The sequence below is a fragment of the Anopheles funestus genome, chromosome 2RL (assembly GCF_943734845.2).
Source record: "Anopheles funestus chromosome 2RL, idAnoFuneDA-416_04, whole genome shotgun sequence".
In the NCBI taxonomy this organism is placed as follows: Eukaryota; Metazoa; Arthropoda; class Insecta; order Diptera; family Culicidae; genus Anopheles; species Anopheles funestus.
Window position 1 is genome coordinate 41,408,897 of NC_064598.1, and position 20,289 is coordinate 41,429,185.

At 42.5% G+C, this 20,289-nt stretch overlaps 2 protein-coding genes across 2 annotated transcripts in view; one reads left to right on the top strand and one right to left on the bottom strand.

Moving 5' to 3' along the window:
• LOC125761714 (probable proline--tRNA ligase, mitochondrial) overlaps window positions 1-20,289 on the top strand; it is a 289,722-nt gene that overhangs the window by 58,612 nt on the left and 210,821 nt on the right. The gene's annotated exons all lie outside the window — the stretch shown is intronic.
• On the bottom strand, window positions 8,408-17,885 carry LOC125761710 (aldehyde dehydrogenase X, mitochondrial-like). The gene is made up of 4 exons (XM_049423153.1): window positions 17,079-17,885; window positions 9,316-10,096; window positions 8,716-9,223; window positions 8,408-8,639 (listed from the first exon to the last, which is right to left on the bottom strand). The coding sequence occupies exons 1-4, from the start codon at window positions 17,112-17,114 to the stop codon at window positions 8,495-8,497; spliced, it is 1,470 nt and encodes a 489-aa protein (XP_049279110.1). The 5' UTR covers window positions 17,115-17,885; the 3' UTR covers window positions 8,408-8,494.

Here is a 20,289-nt window from a genome sequence, read left to right on the forward strand (position 1 = left end):
GGCTCTTTCGTGCCCACCGTGCTGCTGACTCGTGCCGCTTACCGTTGGTGAGCAGTTCTTGAAGTTCTAAAGTTTTTCTCAAACACAACGGAACATCGGTATACGGCCATATGTAGCAGCTGGTGCTATTAGCTACACAAATAGGTACAATAAATAGAAACAATAGACGGACGGGGTTGACCGAGGAATAACATCTTCCCCTTTCACCCACTCATTCCACCCTTCCTCACAGTGGAGTGGAGTCTTGTAACGCAACAGATAACGGCGTTCGCAGAATCGACCTTTGCCGGATATTTTTCTAACAAATTGCTGACATTGAATCGCAACACGGCAATCCCGACCCGTGCTGCACCACGGTTCATAATGGTATCCAGACGGTCGTCTACTACGGAACGCAAAACTTGTAATTTGCTGTCCCCTCCATTTACCACGCTAAAGATGGCTATAGACGGTGGAAAAGAACACATTTTGAGCGCAGATGTATCGTTTTATTTTAGTTTATTCTACCCATAAACGGGTAGTTAGAGCCGATTACTCACCAGACCAGTCGAAGGCAGTAAGAATATCGGAACAGTGTTTTTGCGTCAACAACAGAAAAAAAAACGGCACGATCTGTGTGTATTCTGTTGCTTGCGAAGGGTTTGCGTTCTAAACTACCTCACGCCACGGGTTTTTTGTACACGAACCGTTTGGCACAGTGAAACCCCTAATGTTCCGGCAAAGCGTTATGTTTTGGTAAATGCGTTATTTTTCTTAACGGGTTGAGGTGTCTTTCTCGAAGTGGTGAACGAAACGGAGAGGCATTCATGGTTTCGAACCAACCCCGGTACGGCAAGTACCGGGCGGCGTGTGAAGGATCAAATGCAACATTTTCAATGGTTTGCGATACATACCGTGAGAAGAGTGTGTTCAGGCAAATTTTGTTTTTTTTTATTTTACTCCGTAAACATCCCCCGTGGGGAGTTAGCAGAATTTGTACATGCTACAGTTGAAGCTTGATGGCGTTGTTTTTAGGTCATTAGTGTGTGCAGTTGCCCAAAAGTGGCGAGCAGCTGAAACTGTATGGCGTCCAGTATGGTGAACTGCTTAACATTGTTTCCCATGCATCTGAGTACCTGGAATTCGATATAACATTATGCTTTTCAGGTGGATTACACTGTGTTGCATGAAACACGTTATTAACGGGTATGTTTAAGAACTGTTCTTGTGAAGAAATAATGTAGCCAATCATTAGAGACTTTCTTGGTCTCATTAAAACATTAAAACATAAAACTTGATTGTTTTTTATCAATTAATAAATATGTTACAAATAATAAACTAAACAAAACTGAGGTTCTTCAGATACATGTGTATGCTTTATTTTAACGTGGTAAAAATATTACCTTAAAAAGCTTGGTAGCTTATAGTTTAGAAGGTCTCAGTACACTAAGTCTAACACCATAACATTGTTATAGATGAGAATACTCATTATATTCAAAGAATTGAAACAGAGTGAAAGAGTGGTTACAAGGATTTGAAACTTTTACTAACTCTTTTTTAACTAACTAATCCTTTAACTACTCCTTGGCGTTTTTACTCACTCCCTCTCTCTCTGCCGACTAATAACTCACCCATTGGGGTTTTTACTCACTCACTCTCTGTGCCGACTAATGACTCACTCTTTTGCGTTTCAACTCAGGCTATAAGTATGAGAGTGTTTTGTTACTTTCTTTGGGGTCAATAGTAGTGATTAAAACTGTTTTGTTACGCCTTTTGGATTTAAATTACTCAATAAGAGTGAGTGGTTTGTTACTCTTTTTGGATTGAAATCCCTGTACTGCAATGATTAGTTATTTAATTCGCTACAACTTAGTGTAAAGCTAATTGAATGTAATTATTCGAAATTTTGTATTTCATGGCTGGCTGTACATTGTTTGGCGTAAACCGTATTTAATTTAAATAAATATATGTAATACAATTTACACTTTGAAAACTTATTTATTTTTTGATTATACTTACTCACTCTTATTGCATGAAATTAAACGCAAAAGAGTGAGTCATTAGTTTTCACAGAGAGTGAGTGAGTAAAAACGCCAAGAAGTGAGTTATTAGTCGGCAGACTGATAGTGAATGAATAAAAATGTAAAGGAGTAAGTAAAACAGTCATAACAACTCCTTATGCTGAGTTGAAACCATAAACTCCTTTGCACGATTAAACTTACTAACTCATTCTATAGGTGTGCCCTACTAATCTTCAGTAGGACACGGAAAGGTTTATAAAATGGCATAGATGATATAGGCTAAGCTCAAATACGAAAGACTTAGAATTAGGACATATCATGACAACGTGTTCTGACAGTGAGTTAAAAGTGCGTTTAGATGACTACTGTGAATGTTTCTCCACACATTCGTCCAGTCAGCGTAGGGTATTGTCCTTACGATTTGTAGGGTTTGGGAATCTCTAGCTTTTGGATTATTTTTTTGGATTATGCCGTTTTTGGATTATGCTTTTCGTGGAACATGGTGTATACGAGTCGAGTGGAATGTACGCCATCTCCTGAAAATCTTTTATTCCTTTTATAATGCTAAGACATTCTCCTGATTGTTTTCGTTGGTCTCTTCTATAAGGTGTAATGTTTGTTTTACAAATACGAAATAAGAGAATTTGCTGTGCTAAAGTGTACATTTTCCCACGATCATTCAGCAAAATAAACTCCTCCGTTCGGATGTATCGCGTAATCGTTTATCCAGCTAGCACAGAAGCTTCCATGCATCCAAAAACCATTACGACTCGTCACCATCATCAGCGCCATTGGTATTGGCCATCATGGTGTTCGTAGCTCAAATGGTCGAAGATGCCGAAAATGCAAACAAAGCTGCCAACATTACGCTTCACAATCACTTTCGCGACCATGCCAACGAACTTAGGGTGTGATCTCTTGCCGCCCTCGGCCTCACCTTCCTCACCGGGGCACTCGGGTGTCATTTCTTGCCAGCGATGATGCTGTCACAAATGGCACACCATAATTGCACCATTTCAGATTCGACTCACTACCGCAGCGCGTCACATAATCATTCCCGTAGCAAACGTTCGAATCATGGTGGCAATCGAATGGTGGCATTTCGGGTCGATGTTATTTTTTTATATATATGTACGATTCCCTAACTCTGTACGATCGAATTCGCCGATCGACATAAGTACGGGACATTGTTCCGGCGTGGGTCCTGAACGGATTACGTTTAGTTTTGCTTTTGTTTTTTTTTTTGTTTTGTCGTCGTTTTGCATTCGTCAGCATACGAGACCGTGGGCACGATCGCAACTTACCACATCGGTGCACTGTCGCTTTGCATGGGGGGATTTTGATTTCCACTGCCAAACTGGACACCGGACACTTGCCCGCCAGTTTGGATGGGTGCACTTTTTTACGATCACCATTTCTCCCTATGCTTTGATGGACTCCCAGATGAGGTGTTATGCTTCGTACTTTTGTGTTGTTGTTCCATCACTGCTCAGTCCCTTTCGCGTCGGCTTCATGTGTGCCGGCATCTGAGCACGATATTGGCAGACACCTTTTGCCGGCCTTCTCCGGCTCTCGAAGGCATCGATGATTCGATTCGAGCGCCGTACAATAACTCGCCACGGAACAAACCCGCACACAAACACACAAAAATCACAAATTAGAAGCTATGCTGATTTGTTATGGCTGGCCGCGAGATTTGCCAACGTGGGACGACATCTTCCACGACCGTGTATGCATGATTTATGAGCGTGCCCATTCACGAAAGATCGCGATGATGGTTGGTTGTGCGCGCCGCGGTGATAGATGTAGCACTTGGTCGGAAGCTTCACCGGTTAGATTTGAAAGTGGAGGCCAGTTGTTTTCATTTCTTCGCTTCACAACCCCTGGTCGAACCTTCTCATCCTCGCTGCCAAGCTGCAGATCGATCGGCGTGCCCAACCACTCACGGTACTCACCCGATTAGCGAACTAGTTTTCGAAAGGTTTTATTTCTACCAATCCCACTTGCGGAAGCGAGTAGCCGGCGAGCGGTACGAGCGTGAGGAAACGGAAGTTATGACGCCGGACAATTATGCAATCGGAGCAGATCACATTCATCGCAGGCACCGGTGCGAAATGTGCACCGACCGAAATGAGTTTGTGTGAGTTCAACTGAAGGCTGGTTGTAGCCGGGCTCATCGCCCGCGGGGTTGATGGAGCACTGTTTGGGTTTTTGGTATTTCAACGGCACCCTACCGAGCCCACTGGACACCTTTAAATGGTTACCGGTTAGGTTGATTCCACGCTGTTTGTTGTTGTTTTTTTTTTTTTGTTTAGTTCATTTTCATTGCACATGAAAATTCCAAAGCCATTTTGGAACGAAACTGATGATGCAATTGGCTTGTGGCAAATCGTTCAATGTTGGGAAGTTTGTTACCCTCCGAATGTTGCCCCGGAAATGGGGAATTACATCAAAGGGGTTGGACTGATCATTTCAATGTCATTGAACGCTGGTGGCGATCAGGGATGGTGTAAAATGTCCAGGTGTCATGCATTCCAAAATGTCAATTAAAGATAAATTCTTCAAGTTTTAATCTTTGTTATTCATTTATAAATTCTTTAATTTCGTTTTGTGAATAAATGAGAGCTTCACTAATTATGTTTTATTATATTTAATCATTACACTTTTTATAGTAAAATGTAGTAAGTTTACAATTGTTTTTTTTTGTAACTTTTCAAGAATACTTTTGAAACCGTTAGCAAATATTCTTAATTGACTAAACGTAGTTTGAAGATTAATTATTGTTTCATCTTCTCATTCCTTTCTATGTTCAAGAGTAAACATGGCTTACTAAAGTCATTTTTACTATGTTGCCGGGATAATTAATCGTTGGAGGCTTACCTGAACTTAGTTCGAATTGATTCAAGATCTTTTATTTATTTACCTAATCCCAAAGCATGAAACAATTTCCGTTTCAAATGAGAAAAGCTTAAGCTTTAAAAAGGTTAAAAAGGTTAAAAAGGTTCTGCTAATTCCATTAAAAACATGTTACTGACATTAGTCTTAACAAAATGTTCGGATGTCTCTAATTTAGATTGGATTCCCACCAAAATAGGAGAATATTTTGAATTGTTTATTGATTTTCTTCTTTTTGGCTTAACGACCTCTAAGATCATGCCGGTTATTTCGGACTTCTTATTTTTACCACGTAGCTAGATAGTAGGGCGCCCAGCTGGTGTATGTGATAAATGGTTCCGGTTCCACACGGCAAGACCTTGTATCATATCCCATTCAAAGCCGAGAGAGAGAGAAAGCCAGATGGTCAATCCTTGCCACGGCGGTAAGGCTCGGATGCGGTTTGATACCTGATCCTGTCGTGTGGAACCGGCGCCGTCTAAAATACGCACCATCCCATGGTCCGCCTTAATTGTTTATTGTGTTTATTTGCAGTATATTTGACACCTCGTTGACATTTGGCGCCTAGTAACATTAGAAGGTCTTTAAACCTTAATTGATTGTAAGTTTTTTAAAAACGGAATAAAGATTCTGGATTCAGAAATCCTCTGATCTAAATAGCATGTGAGAAAGTATCTAGTTCAGACTGAATTGAAATGACATTTGATTTTTTTTAATTTTGAGTTAATGTTACATATGTATATACATCCCTCTGACTTATCATAGAGGACTATTACCGCTTATCAAATAAGAAAATTTTAAAATACTTTTTTGTATGCTTTTGATTAATTAGTGAGCAGTAAATATTCAAGTAGGGATAATTAGAATCATTTTTCTTGATTACTTTCATAACAAAATATATAAACAGTACCTAAACGAAAAACTTATTTTCATTTAAACTTGCAGCATGTCGAACGTCTAATGATGTCCCCCAAGCAGCGCGTTCCAAAGCATTTGAATTGTAGTCCATCCAAGCCCGTAGCGTGATTGCGTAACATGAAACACAGACCGGCCAATGGATGGTACACTTTACGAAGTTATCCTACACTCGAAACAGGATTGCAATAAAAACCTAATAGGATCATATCACTGTCGGGTAGTTCGCGACGGAATTCCAACGTCATTAATGTCGCTTTCGTTCCGATTGCAATGCGGACGAGTGGCTTACTAGCGCAGAAAATAGTAAGAAAGAAATAGTCGTAGGAAATTCCAACCACTTCCATCCAATAATCGCTATCATTAGATTTGGCGTTACTCAATTAGCATGCAAATGTCTCTATTGCATTTCCGAGAGCCTAATTCGATGCGCGATCAGTCGATTCTGTTCGCATCAGGCGGGAAACCGGGGTTTCCGCCATTCCTTTTCCACGGTCCGGACACTATCCACCTGAAGCCGATGGAAACCGGTCCAGGTGTTTGTTTTACATCCATTCCGATACCATCCTGCCCGTGTCGTTTCGCGCTGCATTCAATTAAGACGATCTTGCACATCCGTAAGACACTTTGCCAGACTGGCGTCCAGCATGGTTTTGGTCCAGAGTCCGCAGTGGTCCGGCACTGCAGGTTATTGCCGTGTGCCTGTTTACTTTGACGCTTAAGTGCTAGATCCAGGGGATCACCTGCCGTGGCACCGTACCCGATCGTATGCATGCAAGTGCCACTCGGTGTAAACATCGGCCCCCTTAACACCCAATATCTAAAGGATCTTACACTGTCAGAAGTTTTCTCGCAATCATTCACAGCGTTCTACACCGGCCAGAGCAATTACTGAGCGAACAAAATGGAACAGGACAGTATGACACACGGAAACGTCAGTTCTGACGTGTGAAAATGATGAAGATAAAGCAGGAAAACGAAAGCATAACTAAACGGTGTCCGACTGACTGGAGATGACTCGCCACATATGCCGTGTAGACTGGGGCACTCACTATACATATATATTTTTTTTTGAAATACTTTACATCAAGCATCGTAAGCGAGCGAAAGGTCACGCAGCGTCTGGTCCGATGCGTTGTTTGTCGAGTGGGCTTATTCGCGGGTCCATCGAACTCCATTGCTGTGGCGTTATTTCTTGTATGTAAATAAAGCAAAAGGCAGCGAAGACAACTACAAAAATGCTAAAAACTGGTCCACGAATCGATGACCGAGTGAAGTATCCTGCCACGGTAAGGCCGATTAACTTTTTTTGTGTTACAAGTGGACGTTTGGCGGCGGACTGATCCAAGTAAAATATCGCTTACCACTTATTCGCACAACGTCAGGTCAGAAGATGATATTGATACCTGTCGCGGTGCGGGACATGCGAAGCACGATCTCGACTTGGATATACGCTGGCTAGAGATCACTGCAGGGAACCAATTCGATCATTCGACACGGTGCGATATTCGTAATCGGAAAACAATTCGCAATCGTGTGACGAGCTATAGAAAATGTAATGCTCGCACAGGTACGGAATATATCACTTCCGCCTCGATCGTTCACGATCCTCCAGGGCGCTCCAGAAGACGTTGCACTTAACGGATTTTCCGGCACGATCATCAATCGGTCTGTCCCTTTACCACAACCACCCAGACTCAATGCTAACTATCCGGGGTGTCGCATTAATGAAGGTTCGCATCTTTGAAACTCTTCCTTTAATCGTATCCAGTCCTGGGAGCAATTTAACTTCCTTTCGTTTGGACGTCCATTGGGGTTTGATTCTACTTCTCGGTACCACTAACACCGATTCAAGGGTAACGGTTGTTTTCGAAATCGAATCGTGTTTCTCAGTCATTTTTCCATTCCCTTCAATTAATATCGTCTGTTTGCTTAGCTTCGCAAAGTGGCCAAAGCGTCAAGGATCGACGAAGAAGAAGGAAGACGATCAATGTTATTTTTAGCTTCGATTCCCACCCAAACTCCTGTTAACTCCTGTTTGGCAAGCGGTCGAGGCTCGATCGGAATCGAAAAGAATAATCGATCTTTGAAACGCAAATTTAACTTTGCAACGGTATGGGACGAATAAGAGGAAAAGACAAATAAAAATGCAACAAAAAAACATGAAAATATCATCCACTCGTCGAACATTGGACCTTGAAATTGTGGTGTAAAAAAAGGACTTTCTTATTAATTACTTTCTCTTCGACTCCTCCAGACTCTCCAGATTCGTGGCGATCGGTTGTCGACAGTTTTTTTTGTGTTTTTCTCTCTTTGGAAATGGAACTGTAATTGATAGCGAAATTCCAGAGTGCAATCGGTACTGTCAGGTAACGGTTGTCACGATCACGCTTTCGGGGTTTATTTCGCCTAGCGAGTAAGTTTGCCGGAGGATGTTATTTTCTTGAAGACATCGTACGAACAGTTCTTCCATCATGCGAATGTTTTTGTGCGGCTTCGTGATCCCTTTTCACTTTCGATGTGTGAAGTTTCGATTTCTTTCCTTCAATTCAGTTGCAGAGTTTCAGGTATTTAATGGTCATGAGCATGAAACAGTGTAGAAATGGAAATTTTAAAAGACTTCAGACTTGGTTAGTTTATTTTTTTTCTCAATCCAGAAGATGAACACGCACCGCAATTCCTGTTCACACCTTCGACGGTAGCTTGATCGTGACGGATTTAGTTTCCAGATACAGCTCAATACCGCTGTAGCCGAGTTCGCGGCCGCTTCCGGATTGTTTGTAGCCACCGAACGGTGTCGTCGGGACCACATAGTCGTAGCAGTTAACCCTGTAACGATAGCGAGGGCCAGTGAGTGTCGGTGGTTTTTTTGCATTTCCGGCCCGCCCTAACAAACGAATCTTACCACACGGAACCGGCCTCGACCGCGTTCGTAAAGGTGATGGCAGTGTTGATGTCCTTCGTGACGACACCTGCCGCCAGCCCGTACTCGGTACTGTTTGCCCGCTCGATCACTTCCTCCAGCGTGCTGAACTTCAGGATGCTCTGCACCGGGCCGAAGATTTCTTCGCGCGCAATCTTCATCTCATCGGTGACGTTGGAGAAGACGGTCGGTTCGACGAAGTAGCCGACGGTACCGGCACGTTTACCACCGGCCTGCAGCTGTGCACCCTCTGACTGGCCGGATGCGATGTAGCCCAGTATCTTTTTGAACTGTTCCTCGTCCACCTGGGGACCCTGTTGGACACCTTCCTGGAACGCTTCGCCCACCTTGCGCTGCCGGGCCATTTCAGCAGCTTTGGCAACGAACGCATCGTAAATGCCCTCCTGCACGAATGTACGGCTTCCGGCACAGCAGTTCTGTCCATGGTTGGCGAAGATCGCATTATGTGCAATTTCTACCGCTTCGTCAACTTTAATTGAAAGTGGAATAAATACGCTCCAACAATGCTTAGTACTTGGGATGTAAAACAGAGACACATGTTTTCATGAAAATATTACTCACGATCAGCATCGTTGAAGATTACCAACGGACTCTTGCCACCGAGCTCCAGCGAAACCTTCTTCAGGTTAGAAGTGGACGCTCCATTCAGGATGATGCGACCCGTCTCGACCGACCCAGTGAACGCCACCTTGCGGATGTCCGGGTGGGCTACGATCGCTGCCCCAACCGTCGGTCCAAACCCGTTCACGACGTTAATCACACCATCCGGAAATCCGGCCTCCTTCGACAGGGCGGCCATATACAGTGCGCTGAGTGGTGTCTGTTCCGCCGGTTTTAGCACCAGAGTGCAACCGGCCGCCAAGGCCGGTGCCCACTTCCAGGTCAGCATCAGAATCGGATAGTTCCAGGGAATAATTTGCCCGACCACACCGACCGGTTCCTTGCGGATGTACGTCAGGACCGGTCCATCCGATGGTACCGTACTGCCGTGGATCTTGTCCGCCCAGCCCGCATAGTAGCGGAACGTATCGATGGCGCAATTAATGTCAAACACCGAGTCACCGAACGTTTTGCCATTGTCCAGCGATTCCAGATTCGCAAGCGTATCGATGTCGCGCATCATCAGATCAGCAAGCCGATTCAGGAGTCGGCCACGGCCCGAAGCATCCATCTGGCGCCATGTGGACGAGCGGGCAAATGCGGCCTTGGCGGCACGTACGGCCACCTCCACATCCTCCTTGTCACCTTCGGCGACGGATACGAGTGGTTTCTCGGTGGCGGGATTGAGCGTCACGAACGTTTTGCCACCCTTCGCATCCACAAACTCGTTGTTGATGAAGAGCTGCAACGAAAGCGGTAGAGCGGTAGATAATAAATAAATTCCAGCGAAGATTTTGCGTGCAGACCTACTCCAAACAAACAAAACGAAAAAGCAACACATCCAGCAGAAGTGTACAATGTTCATTATGATCAACATGATTTATACCGCGATGAGGTAAACCGTTCTATCTCCGTAGCGACGACATCCTGGAGTGGATGTCGGGTGACTGCTAAATCCGGCGAAATTCCCATTTACAACCTTTACCGTGCCACGTCCCGAAGAGGTGTGACCCGATCTCTCAGCCCCATCCACACCCACCTCCCATCACGCCCTTCTTTTCTTCTTCCCTTCCTTAGGGCTTTTTGTCGATCGATTCGCTTCTTGTCCCCAATTTCATCCATCGCAAAGGGCGACGTTACCGGGCGTCGTCGCCAAGGCAAGCGACGATTATAATAAAAATTATGAAATTAAGTTATTAAGTCGAGAGATTTATGAAGCGGAAAACCGCATGTATCGCAACCGTACAGCGCTGGTGTCGTGCCCGACGGGTCGACGACGTTGGCGACAGTTTATGTGTATTTGTTTTTATCCCGCTTTTGCTTCTGTCCTCCGCCGTGTTTCAGCGGGCCGATTTTTACTATCCCATCGGTATGGCAATGGTAGGAAAGCGTATGGCCTGCCGGGGTGGCCTTTTGTGCAATGGTTTCGTTAGGTAAGGCCTGTTTTGCATGCGACGTTCCAGTGCCCAGACATCATAAGCATCCAAGCACGCCAAGGGACAACATTGTCGCTGTCCTCCCGCACGGGAGAACAATAATTTGGCCAGGTCGTTTGGTTTGCCTTTACACTGCCATATTTGTGTGTGTGTTTTTTTTTTATTTTTTTTACTCTCTGCGCTACATTTTGTTGGTTTTTGGGATTTCGCTTCCTTTCCCGCAGCCGCTGGCGACAGTTTTATGAAAAAAACCCCTCCGAGAACGGTACCGGTAACGATGCACGGTGGTTTTATTTTAAAGGGTCAATGGGCAATCGGCTTACCGGGCGATATGTTGCACCCGGAGCGCTGTGCACAGATGCAGCGCAAACCCATTGGTCGCCACGATGCATGTTATAGTTAATTGCTTTGGCACAGTATGCAATTTTTCCTTGCTTGCAGAAGCAGCAGCTTCGGTTACGGCGTAGTAATCAGAAATGGTGCTCGTAGTACTCGAACCGCATCCTCCAAAAAAGGGAAATTTTTTGGAATGTTCCATTCCCGTGGCGACCTTTCCGCGCCCAACCGGGTCCCTACTGGAAACGTAAAAAGTACCGAAGGGCTTAGGGAGACTACCGGGTGGGTGATGTAACGGTTGTCACACTCCCGTTCGTGCTGTTTGATGAATGAGAAATGAGGCGATACAAAATGGGTCAGGGAAGAGAGCTCAGAAACCCCGTTAATCTATCGACGGTCAGGGATGCTTATTGGTTTGGGTCAATTGTGTTTCTATTATTAAAATTATTTAAAAATCTTTGGTTGCATACAAATAACCAACCAATGTCGTTGTGGTTTTGCGGTAAACTGTTTATTGTTTGAATAAAAGCGCAACATTTCATATGAATGTTTTATGACAAAAATTTTTTATTGGTAGCAAATGGATTTAATTATGTTTCTGGATAAGAACAAAACTGTTCATTTAACAATAAACAAAGTTCTTGCGAGGATAAAAGAAAAACATTTGATGCACTCTGCATGAGACTTAAAACGTATATAATGAACCACATTATAGATAACGGGGAAAAATCCTAAAATACTTAAGAGTTAGAAGAGCCGTAGTGCGCTTTTTGGAGTTTTCAAATTGAATTTAACCACAATGTTTAGGGTTTAGGGTCAACATTTTTCGCTGGTGTTAAGTGAATCTGATTCAGAATCCTGAATCTGAACGATTCTTTGAACTGAATGAATGACTCTGAAACTTTATTCTAAAGATTAATGAATCCTCATTGAGTTATGAATCCTTAGAGTTTCGGAACAGCACGATGATTTATGTGGTTGCCCTTTCACCCCCCGGTTAGCACTTTTATTTTAAGTTTGTTGGCAGGGAATCATTAACGATTCATTAATCTTTGACGATTCATTTGAATTCATTTGAATTTTTTGAGAGTCGGCTGATGATTTGAATGACTCTTCACTGAAGATTCATATCAATGACTCTTTTCAAAAGATTCAATAAGTACAACACTACCATAATCAATAATGAATCGATATTTAGATATTCCAAAAACGAAAAATCTAGTGCGATATGAAGTATCCCAGCAGGAGCAGGTACATTTTTAAGGATTACTGGAGTTTTTGTTACAAATAACAAATATGGATGTTGGGGTAAGAGGTGGGACTTACATATCACCATCATAACACTTAAAACCCGGCGGTCCAGTGGTGTATGTGATAAACGGCGCCGGTCCACACGGCAGGACCGGTGATCAAATTCCATGCGGACCGTCCCCTGGTACCAAGGGCTGATTATCCGGCTACGCGGTAAAAATCAGTCTACTAAGCCAGAAATGGCCGGCGTGATGAGAGGTCGTTAAATCCAACAACAAGAAGAATACTGAAAACACTAAAGATCAATTAATGAGGCTTAGTGACAGTTTACAAATTCCACTATATTGTGACATTCCCTGATAATCCTCTCACTAGTGATAATGATCACTAGTATCTCCATATCCGTTGGGAGCTGCTCAAACTCGATGTAATGAAACGATTATATTGTGCAGATAACTTCTCACAACGTATCAATACATCAAAGCGTCGAGATAATGGTTCTGAGAATATTTCATTATTTTAAATTGGCACTGAGGGATTACATCAGGTCCTGGGTTGATGGTTAGTTAAATAAACGGGTTAAGTACCAACGATTAAAACACAAATACTCACAACATTTCGAAGAACAGTGAGTTGCAAAAATTGTACCGTACAAAAAATGATTAATTTACCATTTGAAACAAAGCTCAGTGGCTTAAAAGTAAGCCTCAATTTAAAAAGAAACTACATTAATATATTTTTTTAATATTTTTGAGTCATTGCCCTTTAAAAATGGCGCATTGGAACATCGATTATCATACATTTTGAATGAAAACATTATTTTAATTTGAATTCAATAATTCGTTTAACATTTTCTTTGTACAATCTGGCCGATTCTTAAAAGCAAAAATAACATTAGTTTACAAATCGAGTTTTACAAAAACCAAAAATCCAAGTAATAATGTGCTCATCAAGCAGCTCAGGCCACCGGGTTAGCAGGCCATCAGTTTGCAACATGCTGGTGTAGCGTGTTTATACCGGTTGAAGAAATTAGTGTTAAGACATAATTTCTTAATTTTCCACGCTTCTCAAATTGGAACCGTGGCAGCCAACTCCCTACTGGAAAGCCATACATATGAGCGACGCAAGAAAAAAAAACGCACACAAGGGAAACAACCTTGAATCATTCCGATGGATGGAAATTTATGTGCCGGCTTATAAAACCGTCCACCCCATTCCGGACAATGCTGCCGGATGGCCAACGGTCACGAGATAATAATAATTAATTTTTGTGGCATCAACGCTTCCTCCTGCACATTTTGCGTGCGATTCAGCGGCATCCGGCCGGTTGTGCACGCGTTTGAGAAGATGCACAGAAGCAACCGCTTTTAAAACCCGAATCCGTTACTAAAGGTAACACAGTAAGCCTATGGTCAGTGCGTGCCGTAGTAAGCGCATCCCTATTTTTGGTACCGTGAAACCCTACAAGGATCCGTACGAACCGTTACGGCAAAGGACGGAAGGACGAAACGGAAGACAAATCACACCGACCCGGGATCGTCATTTAGCAGAAGCGCAAAAGGAATAAAAACAAAACGCTTCAAGAACGGTTTCGTCCGCCCGATATCCACGAGATGGAGGAGGTTCGTTATGGTGTGGAGTGCTGTGTGGGCACCGAGGTAAAGAAAGCAGAGAAGATAAACGACTTAAGTAATGCGATACGATTTAACGCGATAGCGATGCATGCCAAAGCACAACTTATGACCATGTGCGCACTGCGCGCTGATTTGCGATGCGTGACTTCGCCCGGGACGCGCAACAACACGCGAATCTTGTCCATTTCCTGGCTGTCCCGTTTCGCCTGGTACTGTTTTCTCTCACTCTTAAAACACTGCAAATCAGATGAATGATTCGAATCAGATCAATTCGCACGCACAACAACACATACACGCAGATAGCTGCAAACGAACGATCGTCTTCAGCGACCGATCGAGTCGAAAGGAAAGGACATTAAATTTTAAATTGTTTATGCATCCCGTTTTGGGGATGCCTGTATGCCTTCACCCGGTATGCGCATTTAGTTGTGCTCCATGTGCTTTTACAACCCTCGATGTTCAATGTTTTTTTTTTTCGTTGCCACAACAATATGCTAGTAGGCCGATCCTGTCAGTTCGATGATTGGCTGGTTCGCCTTTCGCTCTCACCACCACGGTGAGGATCGATCATTACAAACCACACGTTGTCGATCGAAAGAAAGAACATGATTTATTGACCGTGCACAATCAATTCTGCGCTTCGATTGGCGTTTTACACCAAACCAAAATTTCGCATCGTTACTGTGTTGTACTACATTTAACTGTACTGAAAAGGGTTGGGACCAAACTTCCAACCATGTTTGGTTGCATAAGTAAGCAGAACGAGGACATGGAGTAAGATAAAACTTATTTAATTAAAAACAAATTAAAAGCAACATTATATTAAAGAGAAGAAAATAAAGAAATAAAATAAAATATACAAACATAACAATAATTACCGCTAATTAAAAAGTATCAATAAGTTAAATAAAAAAAGAGAATTTAGAAAAGTTAATTAATTTTCAAAGTAGACAAATAGCCAATAAACCAAATAAGCCTAAAAGTAGACCAATTTCAAAAAACAAAAATCACTCTGCCACGTTTGTTACGATTCATCGGTTATGCATAGCGCACAGTTCAGAATAATGTTTTTATGATGCCTCTGTTGCCCTTTTGCCAGACACTGTACGAAGCCACCGTCATAACGATTTGTTCCCGAACCGCGTGCAAAAGTTTCGCCACAGGACAAAAGACAAAAGATGGCATAAGAACCCACGGCCGCTTACGTAAGCCGTAGCCTTCCTTCGTCCGTGGGTGCAACAGCATCGCCGAACAGCCGGGCATACACCGGGTGGGTGAACCTGCGGAAGGCTTACGCCCAGCAATGGAGTAATTATTCGATTCGAAAAAGGGCGCACGAACGCTGTAACATTACAAATGAACAAGAAATCCGACCGGCAACAGCAGCAGCAGAAAAAACGAGCATTCGATCGCGGCCGGGCCTGCATCGTGTAGTCAGTTTTACCATTGTTTGGGTGCCGATTTGCGGCGGAAACAAATGGTTCGCCACGGTCGAAACAACTCCCGCGTTCAGGAGACAAATCGGTTGCACCTCTAAAGTTCACCGAAAAAAAAGCTGGTCGAGAAATGAAGACATTTGCAGACGGTTTGGGCCTACGGTTTGGGATGTTGAACGCGTAAGAAAGGTCGCACGAGTCATTAAGGATGCGTTGAACACCGTCTGTCTCAGGGAACTTGAGGAAATATGGGAGGAATAAAGTGTTCAATTGGTGCTGTTGTCAAGCATTGCATTTCTTAGCGCTTAAAGCTCAATTAAGTCACAGCTGATAAGAGCCATTTAATTGTGAAACCTTATCGAGATATTGGACACACCTTGCAAGTGTAAATTATCACCAGTGTTTAATTATCTGTCCCTTGCGGTAATCTGCCCATAGCAGCAGAACATCAACCTCGACTGCTGCGGGTAATGTAGCTGATAGGGGCAACGAAATATCAGCAGCTAAAAATTCACATCCGATCAAAAGCCATTTCGCCGAGAGCTTGGTGACAGTTTTCGCTATCTAATCGCCCATCACGCGATGACAGATCTTTCGCGGGGTCAACAAAACGTAGCCCTAGCTTACGCGAGACCGATCTCGATCCGAACGATGAAACAGAAGTAAAAATGGAAAGCTACTCATTTACGTCACACTACGGTAACTGATCGTGCGATCGCATCGGCGAGTGAAATCGAGCAAAACGATAAACGATAAACTAACAGCTGCCAAAAAACCCTGGAGAGCTTTGAGAGAATGTCCGCAGTGGACGGTATGCTGAAATGGATCCGCTAGCTTCGAAAAAAGGGAAGCCAAGCAACGTGTCTGGAGATCATTTTACGAAGATCGGAAATCAAACTCGTGGATTAACGCCCAATACGTACGAGAAACGTCTAGCGTAAAGCAATTAGAAGATTACGATCAACATGATCAACCTGAAGTCTGATGGTGGTGGATGGTAAGAACGGGATTGCTAACCGATTGATTGCCGAAAGGCGAACCAACGATACTGTATGAATGTAGGGTCCAATTAAAGAGAGATGACGCGCTGTCATGGGAAGGGAACGGATTAAGAAAGCTTAGTTGTGGCGAGATTTGGGTTACTGGGTGATATTGAAATTGCCTTTAACACAGCATGAATAGTCGGAAGCGTGTAGTTAAGCATCGAGCAACTTTTTTTTTTAAGAGAGTCACATCTGCTTTTCGTGTAGGGCCAATCTAGACATTTAATTTATTTATTGGTTAGAGGATTTGGGTTTTGAAAAGTTTTTTTTTTGTGGTACGTTGTATATCACCTTTGATTGCTTTTAGTACACAGACACATTTTAAGGTTTTTAGCTATTTGTGTTAGACGTCTTTTCTCTCATGAAATACGTCAACTCACATAACATTTGAGAGATGAAAGAATTCCTTGGGAATCAAAAATTCTACGAGCCGTAACATCAACATCACTTAGCATTTCATCACTTTCGCTTTCGTTCGTTACGTTCTCATCTCCTTCGCATCACAACTTTGTAACCAAGCTACAAACTCTTCAACTTCAAGTTAACACTATAAATACTTTCATCCGCTTACCGGCTGCTACAACTTACCTTGGTGTATTTGATCTCTTGATTAGGATTCGCCATTTTGTTCCGCTTCGTACGTACGATACCTAACCACAGACGGAGAACCTGCTTGGATGCACTGCTTGCTAGAACGCTTGACACCGAACTAATCCGCAGCCGGGACACGATGGTCAATGCTCCAAATGCTGCTGTACGCTTCCACCTCAAGGCCAAACGTTGTTGTCACGACGACTACCGAAGCAGATGATAGCGCCTATAACGATCGCGATGATGTTGGAACGCTTCGGATCACAAATACACAACGTTCCAACAACATGCGATGCCGGCCGGCTGAGTGCGTGCCGCTACGCCGCGAGTGTCTTTGCCGCTTTGGTGTGTTATTCTTAGCGTTACTGCGAAGCGCCACACTTACCCACACACAAACGGCGTGGAAGCATATGTTGATAAATGGCTTCTAATTTTGCCCACCAGCGTACTAATGCCGGTGATATGGTATGAGAAGGGGGGGCTATGTTTACGTTAAGCTATCAACACGACCACACCTAATTGAATGCAGCACACGGATCCAATCTAAATTGGTTGGATTCTGGTTTGTTTACACACTGCACAGGTAGTCGCGATGCGTAAAAAACGATTCCTCTCTTAACGAGACAAATAAACGGAACGAGAACACCCTACACGCACGCTAACATCGATCGAAAAGTGATTTTGGTTTTCAACGATTGTTTAAATGCAAATATTAAAACACTTACACGTTTCGCATGATTTACGATATTGGGTTTTTAAAGCAAGCAGAGAACCGCGACGTTAAAATGTTCCATTCCATCGAAATCTGACGTGCATTCCGATCTGCGCATGATCCTGACCTTGACAGAAGGATGCTCTTTGACAGTCGTAAAACATGATAATTTAAGGTGAATTTTAATTGGCTGACTGATGTGAAGATTGTGCAAATGGAATTGTTTTTGGGGGGTTGAACCGGCATACTGGTTCTCGTCGTTTTATAGGCAAATATAAAATTAAAATGCTTACTGCTGGGTTACTGCTAATTCTATAAATAAAGTTTTATGTTAGAAATGCTCATCAAACTCTTTCCTTTTTAGAATAGAAAAATATAATAGATTTTGTACTATTTTTATAAAATCATGGTGAAATGTTAATGGAAGCCTATGAATGATATAGTTACAATCAAAACAGTAAAAAAATGTCATGCATTTAATTTTTTCAAAACAAACGATGTAAAATTGAGGGCTTTTTAACTTATTTTTTGTGCTGTTTTGTTCACGAATCATTTTTTATCCCTATTTGAATGTCAACCAAATCTTGTTTTATTTATTAATTAGCGTAGGGACATGTCAACCAAATCGTAATAAATGGGTTTTTTTTAATCCGATAGATAAATTATTCTTCCTAAATAATTTCGATTTTTTAGATTCAGGTGGTTTCAGATCAAAAATTGATTTTATTTTTGAATGTTGAAATGTTCTCTGCAAAGTGTTTACTTTCATATGGAAACACTTCCTATCGAATATATGAAGGAATGGAAAGGGACGTTAATCGTGGTGGGATAGAGAACAAATAGTCTGTTCAAAAAGGAGATTATCTGTAAGCAAGACATAGGGCAAGATAAATCTATGTCAGACGCATTAAATCTTGCTTTAAGTATCTTGTAAGATATTAAAATGTGGTATGATAATATGTCTTGTAATAGCACATATTATGAAAGAGGTTCTTTTTATTGTTTTTATCCCACTTGTGAGCGAGGTTCTTTTTATGGTATTTATCATACTTGTATTAATGAATTGGAATCAATATCGCATCCTTTGAAGTATTCGTTTTTATTTATGTTTGTTATTTATTTATTTTTGTTTAAATCAGAATTATTGGAGTATTGTTGATAAGTTATTTTACTAAATTAAACTGCCTTAAAGTGCTTCAAAGCATACTGAAAAACCATACAGAATTTAAAAAAGGGTTACAATAATACTATGTCTTTGCTAATTTCTCATGCGAATGCGCCAGTTCAAAGACCTAATATGTTATGATGATCCCGGAAGTTCAGGTGGTTTAAAAAGCGATATAAACATGCGACTTTTACCTATCCCCAAGCAGAAGAAACCCTTTACTCCTTCTCTGTTTGGTTCTCTTTCGCGCTCGCTTCATCTTGCCTCTGCACCAATTTGGCCAAAGTTGAGCTGAGATGCAAACGAGCTTTAATGTACAAATACCAACAAAAAAGAAATATCCCCGAGGTGGGACCGCTTCGTTACCGACGGACCACAATCGCAATAAAATAGTCCACCAGCTGTCTCCCGTTTTCACTTTCAACACGTTTTGTATACGAGGCTGGAAGTAAAAAAAAATGAAACAGAGGCAGCCCGTTTTCAATTTATGCGCGAATGTCATCCGTTTGCAACATAATTTAGTTTTTTTTTTTTGGTTTCTACATATTGCCCCCCTACCGCTCGAAATCTCTTAAACGTCTTAAGAGCCGAGCAGAGGGTGCCGACGGGTACGGGGGAAAGGTGAAACCCAAGAATGTCACCTTCGTACTTCGGTGGCAAAGTCTCATGACAATTGCATCGGCATTCAGCATTCGTTCGATCGCCGATGATATTTCGCCTGTCAAATGAGCTTCATCCGCGGTTTCAACCCCTTTACCCCCATCCGAAGACAACGCGATCGCGATCGTTCTTTTGATCTGCACACCGACCTGTAGTGTCGTAAGTGTAGGTTAGCGTATAAGCGTATAGTGTAAGCGTTAGATGTAAGTATATGTATGTATGTATTAGACTAAGAATAAAGAGTCAGTCGATAAATAGCACTCGAACGAGCAACACCTAACTCCATAATAGTTGGCGACGAGGAAAAAGCAAACGAAAAGTCAAATATTAGTCATGTCGTTAATCGGAGAAATTGAACCATTTGTCATGGGCGAAAGCATCAGGGAGTACTTGGAACGTATTGATATTTTTTTCCAAGTTAACGAGGTGGAAGATTCAAAGAAAACAGTGATGTTGTTAACGTTGGGAGGAGCATCGCTGTATAGCCTCATATCAAAGATGGTGTTGCCTGAACAGCCAAAGACGCTAAACTACGAGAAGCTGTGCATTAAGCTGCAAGAGCAATTGGAACAGAAAGTCAACGTAGTGGCGGAACGGTTCAACTTTAGAAACTGTCTACAAAAAGATAGTTCTGTTGCGGAGTACATCGTGGAACTGAAATCGCTCGCACA